Source organism: Curcuma longa, chromosome 2, assembly GCF_044706935.1.
Source record: "Curcuma longa cultivar G26 ecotype Majalengka, Jawa Barat chromosome 2, ITB_CL_G26_1.1, whole genome shotgun sequence".
NCBI classification, from domain to species: domain Eukaryota; kingdom Viridiplantae; phylum Streptophyta; class Magnoliopsida; order Zingiberales; family Zingiberaceae; genus Curcuma; species Curcuma longa.
Genome location: NC_133862.1, coordinates 11,284,048 through 11,292,629, shown reverse-complemented (window position 1 = coordinate 11,292,629; position 8,582 = coordinate 11,284,048). Strand labels below are relative to the sequence as shown.

General features: G+C 36.6%; 2 protein-coding genes across 2 annotated transcripts in view; both read right to left on the bottom strand.

The window, feature by feature from the left end:
- Window positions 1-560: 560 nt before the first annotated feature.
- On the bottom strand, window positions 561-4,813 carry LOC141821436 (transport inhibitor response 1-like protein Os05g0150500). The gene is made up of 3 exons (XM_074708869.1): window positions 4,294-4,813; window positions 2,041-2,533; window positions 561-1,690 (listed from the first exon to the last, which is right to left on the bottom strand). The coding sequence occupies exons 1-3, from the start codon at window positions 4,764-4,766 to the stop codon at window positions 914-916; spliced, it is 1,743 nt and encodes a 580-aa protein (XP_074564970.1). The 5' UTR covers window positions 4,767-4,813; the 3' UTR covers window positions 561-913.
- Window positions 4,814-5,852: 1,039 nt separating this feature from the next.
- Window positions 5,853-8,582, bottom strand: part of LOC141821609 (ribosome biogenesis protein NOP53-like) — a 3,357-nt gene continuing 627 nt past the window's right edge. The window contains exons 2-6 of the mRNA XM_074708982.1: window positions 7,415-7,530; window positions 7,212-7,334; window positions 6,449-6,515; window positions 6,290-6,369; window positions 5,853-6,070 (exon numbers count right to left, since the gene is read on the bottom strand). Of these exons, the coding sequence (XP_074565083.1) occupies window positions 6,058-6,070; window positions 6,290-6,369; window positions 6,449-6,515; window positions 7,212-7,334; window positions 7,415-7,530 (399 nt within the window). The 3' untranslated portion in view covers window positions 5,853-6,057. The remainder of the gene's footprint in view (window positions 6,071-6,289; window positions 6,370-6,448; window positions 6,516-7,211; window positions 7,335-7,414; window positions 7,531-8,582) is intronic.

Genomic DNA, 8,582 nt, shown 5'->3' with positions numbered 1-8,582 from the left:
TAAAACTAAACAACGAACTTAAACAATGCAAGAAAGGAATTCAAAGTTTTCCATGGTAGATGCATATTATGTAATATCTTAATCTATTTTGTATATGAATCACCGTCATTTTATTACAATAGATGTAATTTTAGACATGATGAAGTATTTGAAAATGAATTTGTACAATAATAAAAACATCATTGAGCCTTAAAGGCTTAACATATTGTTAACTAATGACAGCATTCTAAATTAGTTCAACATAAAATATCATGAACTACTAAGAGAATATAAATTTAAATAAATGAACAATCACTTATTCAAACTTAAGCATTTTCTTGACAATTAAGACTGATAAATGAACGCATTTTCTCATTGGATGAATACATATGATGTTCATTGTTTAAACCAATGATCTAAATGTACCTTGCCAAATCATTTCCTCAAGTTGTAAATGCAAATCATTTTCTAAAGTTCTGGAACAATAATAATCTACACCAAAGTGAGATCACATGACATGATTGTTTTTTATTTGGAATTTCAAGATTTCCTATAAATTCAACAAACTGTCAGTGCTAAAGGAGAGTTAAATAAGGGGCTAAAAGAGTTGTTCTGCATGAAATTGCGAGTGCACTATTTGGAGGTGACATATCATCCTCAATATATAAAACCATAAGATGAGAAATGCTCTATATGCTGAGTAAATGTTATTAAGTCATATAGTCCCACAACTCATCGATAAGTGACAATCAAAAGTAGAATTCTTGATAACTTTCAGTGATTGAAATCTAAAACTATAATCATGCTGCACTTGATACTATAAACTGATTGCTTTCCCATCATTTAAAAAAAAATGAGTTGGCTTCTGGAAATCCAATTAGGATGATAAACAAGATAAAGATAATATCACGCTTCCTTAATACCTGATTCCACCTTAAACAGTCAAGACAAAAGGTGGGGCATCAGTTCTTGGGCCAGCAATAGTTCTGTAAATGTAGAGTTTTTCGACATGGCAATCATCAGGCCATGACTCCAACGACCCTCCTCCATTCTCATCAATAACCTCCACGTTAAGCCGTGGCATCTTCTTAGCTAATAATCTGCATGCCCCCAGTGTCACAGAGCATGATGACATCCAAAGGGATCGCATTGCCTCCAGTTTATCTGCATTGTCTAACAATGCCTTATCCCCAAACGGGCAATCCCTAATTTCCAGCTTGCGTAATTTCTTACAACCAGATAGAATGTAATGAAGACCTGCATCAGTATCACCAGCAAAGGCAACTGAGAGCATCTCAAGACGATTTGCTGAGGCCCCAATAGTTTTGAACACACGATCAGTAAGAAGACCAGATATGGAGAGACGTCGGAGGTCCTTGCACAATTCAACAATAGCTCCAAAGCCAGCATCTAGAGGCTCTTGAGTAATATAATCAGGTGTGTAAGGCTCAATGATGCAGAGCCGGAAGCATGTGAGATTGGGGCAATTATTAGCAATAGCAAGGAGGGCAGAATTAGTCATCTGACGGCAAAAATAGAGAACAGACTCAAGCATTACACAACCAGAGGAGACGGCAAGAAGGCCATATTGTGTGAGATAGACAGGTTGTGCCAAACCATGTGGATCAGAAGGAAATATTCGCAATTCTCGGAGGAGTTTGCAAGATGATGCCACAGCAATAAGCCCATCATCCTCGATTAAGTCCATAGCCTGGCAAAGCATGTCCCTTGTTAATATGCATTCACAAACAGAAGCACAACATAGTATCAGGGAAATAAAACAATCATATAGACCTTTTTGTGAGTAGTAACAGTTCTACTAATAAAATTCATTCCTGTAGCAAAAAATAAAACCAACAATAACAATTTAAGACTCTGCCAATAGTGAATTGCATGAAAAGATATACAGAGAGAAAAGACAAGCTATCAATAAGGAATAAAAAACCATGCATATGTAAAAGTGAGACCCTATCACTTGAATAGCTGGATAGCATATTCAAAAGATGCAATTGCTCCAAATGAAGAAAATGATATAAATTAGACAAGGCCATGAAGATATACCCATAGCTGTTGAAGATTTTTACACCGGCTAACTACTTTTGAGAGCTCTGGTGTTTGTATGCTAGAATCACAGAGATGTAGTGCTGTAAGACCTTCACAAATTGAATATATTGCTGGTAAGTATAATGGTCCGGCTTCCCATATACCAGATAGGTTCTTCAGATGTTTTAAGTGAGCAAAAGCAGATTCAAGCTTGGAGAAAAGTCCTGGATGACCTTCTCCTATGAGCATGCCAATTCCAAGGTCTACCAGCTGTGGAGCCCTGTGTAGAAGGCCAACAAGTTTTTCTAGAGGAGTGACATGATTGAGTCTGAGGGTCTTGAGATTGGGACATCTGCTAATGAGGCGCTCAAGAATAGATACATTCATCTCACCATCCAGGCATGCAATGTTGAGAGTTACCAGGGAAGTAAAGGATTCTGGAAAATGAGATATCCAGTTTATACAATTCTCCTCCACTTCATTTTCATGTAGATCAAGTGCCTTCAGATTCCTGTTGGGGAGGAAAAAAAATCACCATAATCAATCCAAGCAGCAAAAGGATACTAGTTAGCAAAAGTAGGAGTAAATCCTATCAAGTTTTCATTTGCTGAACAATGTTAAGAGAATTGGCTATCAATATGTTCAAGATAATGGTCACATGTGGACATAATCTTTTAACATAAAATCAAATATCTAATTAAGCTTAGGAAAATTCTTTTCCCTTGCCAATTTAAATCAGCTAGGCTGGAGAACTTTGACAAACACTTTAACATTGAGAAGACAGCTAAATGGTCACTGATTGAGAATCATGTTCACTTTCAGTAAACTTTCACACAATATTAAAGATGGAGTGTCTCCACCAACTTCTGGAGCAACTCAATGGATAGTTTACAGTTTAGGCAAATAATGAAGATGCTGATTTTTGTCAGTAGATGCTAAATCTATATTCTGATGCATAGTAAAATTTGATCGCCTCTAATTTTTGTCTCATATATTACTATTCTTGAGATTAATGGGTTTTAAATCATGGTGCACTTCAGCAACACCTAGTCAAGAAAGTCACCTGATAGCAGTTTTCCCAGCAATTGGTTCTGACAATCTTTTATTTCATTGAAATCTTTTATAGTTTTCATAAATCATCTCCACAAACAAGCACATTCTCGCTAAAAGAGCACATCAAAGCAGTCAAATCATTGGCAATGTTATTGTCTAGACTGGATGAAGCAAGAAGATAGGGATCCAGTATTCTAACAAATGCTGGTTTAACACCCTGTCTGCGGCATCTCTATAATTATTATCATTATCTGAATCATTACAATTAAACCTGCCAAAGCCAATCCCAAGCCCAGTTGAAAAAGGGCAAGGGTTGCGTGTTAGGTTGCCAACCAGCTAGACTTTCAAGTAATGTTCAATAAAAAAAAAATGAAAAATCTGAATCATTACAATTGAAAACATTGATAAAAAGCATAACTATCTTTTATAATACTGACAATTTTGCTTAAAGTGCGAGGTTAACACGAACTCCCTTGCTGTTTCATTCAATTTACTACATATTGCACATGTATTTCATGCCTTTGATTTTAACATGTTTCAACCATGAAAAGCTACGAAGTTGACAACAGAAAACTATCTCATAAATATACAAGTTACATAGGATTAAGATGGGATTACAAGAGAGTTCTACAGTTGATTGAGAAGCATAATAATAATAATATGTTTTTCATGAAAGAAAATTCATAAAACATCAAAACCTCTAGTCTCTTAATCAAGCACCAAACAACTAAACTGAGGATATGTAATACTAAGTTTTGGTGGATAAAATACACAAATTACCACATAAGTAAGGTTACCTATCCATCAGAGTCAATACAAACCAACAACAAGCTCCTTGAATTTAAAGAATAGAAAAGATGCCTATAAAGGGACAAAAATAACATAAATCTGAAAGGGGAGAATGAATGGTTTCCCCCTCAAAACCAAGGGAAAAATATCTCTGTACAAAGCAACTCATAGTAACAATGTGGAGTTGACTCGTTTCAGGTAATCAAGCTAATGGATCCGAATAACCAGAATATTAGACGTCAGTTAAAAAGTAGATAGAACTAAAAATTTAAATTAGGAACTAAAAATAAGAAGGGTCAAATTTGATGTAACACCAACTGATCTTTCTAGAATTAGAATACCAAATTATAACTCCAAGGCCAGAAATGAAAGTCAAAGTGAAAATAAAGAGAAGTAGGCAGGCACAAGAAAAGAAATAGAGACTCCGACCTGCAGTTGGCCGCAACGGAGGCCAGTCCGGCAGTGCTGAACCCTTCGCAGGAGGCTAGAGACAGAACCCTAAAGTTCTTAAAGGACCGGGCAGCAATCTCGAGGCAATCGTCAGAGACCACCATTCGCTTGAGGCGAAGCTCCTCGAGAAGCGGCCACCCCTTGGCCATCGACTGGATCCACCTCCCCGCCCCGCCGCCCCAGTCGGTGATCGTTAGGTTGAAATCCGCGAAATGCGGCTTCCCCTTGATGGTCGCCGCCCTGACCTCCGGGAATCGCCGCACCGCCGCGGCCGGCTCCACCGCGTAGCAGTTCCCCACGAAAATCTTCCGCCTCGACAGCCGTTCTATCCGGTGCCAGGAGCGACAGACCAGGGCAACGGCATTGCGGTCGGCGTCGGTCGGGAGGAAAGAGAAAGTATGCTCCCATACCTCGTCGGGGAAGGCGGCCACCCAAGAGAAAGCCCTGTCCATCCCGGGCAACAGATCTGCGGCGAGCCACCGGTGCCGTCAGAAGGAGAAGGGCATGATGAGGAAAGGGACGGAGAGTAAAAGAAGCGTGATTGGGATTTGACGCGAGCTCGGATCTGGAGATGGGAAGGCCAATGCCTGCGGGACCACGGCCAGAGAGAGTTGTGGACCGTCCTTATCCATATGCTGCGGGCCCCTCGACTCGACCAGACGGCGTACGTATGCGCAGAAACTCAGATCCGTCAAGGGAACGTTACGGGAAACAGGAAACTGGAAACATGAACCTTTTGTTTCGTTTTTCGGAATTACCAAAACACCACTCTTTTATTAGTATCAAAACTATCTCACCTCCTAAAATCGATTAAACCAAAGAAATTGATTCAACTGATCAAATTTAATTTGATTCGATTAATTTAAAATTTTAATTATTTTTTTTAAAAATTAATTAATTTAATTTGATTTTGATTTTAAATTTTCTTATTCGATTAAATTGAATAAATCAAATTATTCAAATTAAAAAAAATAATTTATAAATTTTAAATAAATAAATTTATAAATTCCTAATTAATTAATAAAATTTTTATAATATTTAAAAAATTTAATTAATTCAGTTAAAAATCAAATTAACCAATAAAATATCAATTCGATTTGTTCAATTTTTATTAAAAAATTCAATCGATTCGATTGGTTCAAAAAAATTAATTTATTCAATTTTTAATTTATTCAATTCGATTTGAATTTAATCGAATACTCACCCTTATCGCCAAGCTTCATACCAAAAATAAATTTGAAGATCAAAGTTATTATTTGGTTGAGAAGTGCATAGAGATAACTTGTTGTGTTATGTACAACAAATAATTATAATTTACATATAAACTCCATTAAAAAGGAAATGTTTTCTCTATTTTATTCACCAATAAATCCGTGCTAATTGGAAAAAAAAATTGACTGAGAAAGAAGCAATAATGGAGCTGAAAATCAATGATTCCTAAATCAAGAGGACAATGGAATGGAGATATCACTATCCTTCATGAAAAAGATGACAAAAAATAATACAAAATTATATATTTTTATGCCAATACTTCACGATATATAAATTTAGCTTCATCATAAAGGAAACAAATCATATTTATCCATCGTCAATAAGGTATAGCTAACTACAACCGTCTGGCAGCCAAAACTTCGGAGTTATGAATCATTAACATACTTAGAAAGGAGAAATTTGTTGGAGTGATGATTCTCGAGGAGTGAGGAGTCTGACGTTCATCTTGATCTACCCATCATTGATGTTATATTATTTCCTCTTCCTGATCAAAAGCGAGAACACCAATGTTAGACAAAGATGCTTGAGGAAGAAAAGTTGAAGCAATTTTATGATTTAGCTTGCACACAGGCCAATATTCATAGCAGATAATAAGCAAAAGATCCTAGGTCTCTATATTTTACCCTTCTACTTTAATGGAAAGATTTATGTTAAGAACATTGATAAGATAATAAACAGCAATAGCTCAGCAATCTAAAGTAACCTGCTCCCTTTAGCTCTTGGAACAAGCAGACCCCTTTTCTCCAGACTTTTGTATCGATCCTTCACAAGAGTACAACAGCCCTGTAAATCAAAATTTCAAATTACATTTAATATGATACAAAGATTTGATTTAAACAAGCTTCAAACTGAAGTTGCTCACCTTCAGCTTCCTAAGGGATCCAGAAATCTCCTCTGTTAAAAGAACTTGAACAGGGGCTGGCTCAAATCTATCATATGGTAGAAAAGACACAAAAATTAGAATGAATTGATGCTTCGTAAACACAAAAAACCGTTTTTGTTCTTTGGATCAAATATATGCATCTTGGTCTGATATATACCAAATAAGGTATATTACATCGTCAAATGACTGATTGCTACTTCAATGCTGGTTTACTCAATAATTATAACATCAATGCCTTCACAAACTTAAAAAGCCAAAAGCTAATTACATCCCCAACATCAAACAAGATGCTCTAATGTTGAATCCCTCAGGGGTATGATATATAACAATTAAATGTGTATGTTTCATGAGAGATATCGTTAAAATTCAATCCTAGATATATCAATACAAAAACATTTCGTGCATTAGCTAGACAATCACATCGCGTCATAATTTCAGAAAAAACCTGCTCATATGGCCATGGCTGAAGAGATAGAAAAAGAAGTTGCTTGCCAATAAGAGTTTTAATATTTTACCTAAACAAAATAACAATAGATCATTTGGATTTATGACAAAAATATATTTTCCCCTGTTGGAAATACCCATGTAGAACTATCGGTAGTCTGAGTAATGCTGGACATTCTTGACATATTAAAGCTACCAACAGCCATTGAATGCATACCAGAACATCATGTTCTTTGATCAACATTAATGATTCAAGTGAAGAAAATTCAGAGACAAGAAACAAGTTTTAGGACATTACTTGTGCTTTCCTAGACGAGGTGGTGCAGATTTCAGTCTCTCCTGCTTAGCCACAGTGCGCCTTATCAGTCTTCTTTTCTTCTCTTCATCCTCTTTAGTTATTTCTGTCATTATATCTGGTAAACTGTTGAGCAAATGTAGCCGTTAAGCTTGAACATGAAAGGAACCAGAGGATCATTTGTCAATGAGAATGCTTTTAGTTACCTATCAATTTCCTTGGAAAGTTTGCTCATCTTCTCCGCTTGTTGTTCTGCTTTTAGCTGCTCCTTGCGCCTGGCTCTTCGATTTAGTTCCACACGAGTTACCCTCTTTATTTTTGACTTTCTGTTGCAAAATAAAGAAAATTTAACTCCTAATTGAGACAATTAACACAGCAGATTTCAAGAAAGTTAATCGAGCAACAATCTTCATCAGAGCCTTTTGCCAAGGTCTTAAGAATTGGTAGAGATAACTATGATAATATCAAAGACATACTGTATTCCATGGAAATATTAAAGGGTTTCCTACAGGAAAGAAATTAAACTTGCCAACCTTATCAAACAAAAATAGATTCTACTTAAAATCAAAAAATTCCAAAGTAGCACTTGAAATGGAAAAATTATATTCCTCTGTACGTATATTTATTATTCAACTGTGTAAAAAATTACATGTAAATCCCTAGTATTATATGGTATTTACATTTAGGTTAATAGGCCTGTTAGCCAGTTGCAAGAAGGGAATAGAAGAAAAGTCAGCATCATTGATTGGATAAGGCAGGGTAGATGTCAATTGAGTAAGCGCTTAGACATATTTCAAGATCTATTCTCGAAACAAGTCTTGAACTCATTCTCTTACTCACTGAATTTTATTTCACCCGCTTTTTTAGATGCGACAACACAGGAGCAAGAGCTTTTTTGATATATTCAATTTTAAGACCCAATGAGGATTTGGTTAGTGTTGGTTATATTTATTAGAAGTTGGTTATATTTATTAGAATAAATCTCCTAGAATAGGTCCATAAACCTCCTATATAAAGAGGGGCTTGTATCTCTTAATGGAATAAGATTTCTTAAGTTATTTTGGTAACATGGTATCAGAGCCTAATTAATTAGGGTTAGGGGTCGGCGGCGCCGATTATTTTTCGTTTTCTCTCGCGCTCCTCGCGATCGCGATTCTGCCGCCTGCCGCTCGTGCCCGTCGCCGCTACCATCGGTTCCTCTTCCAACCACGCGGAGTTGCCTTCCTTCCAGGTCACGACTGCAGATCTCTTCGCCTTTGCTTGTTCTTGCTCGTCGCCTTAGGGTTCGCGGAGGCAGTGATTTTATCGAAATCGTTTGAGTCGGTCGGCGAACCAAACTTGTCGTCGTCTTCGCGAGAACAAGGAGCATCGATC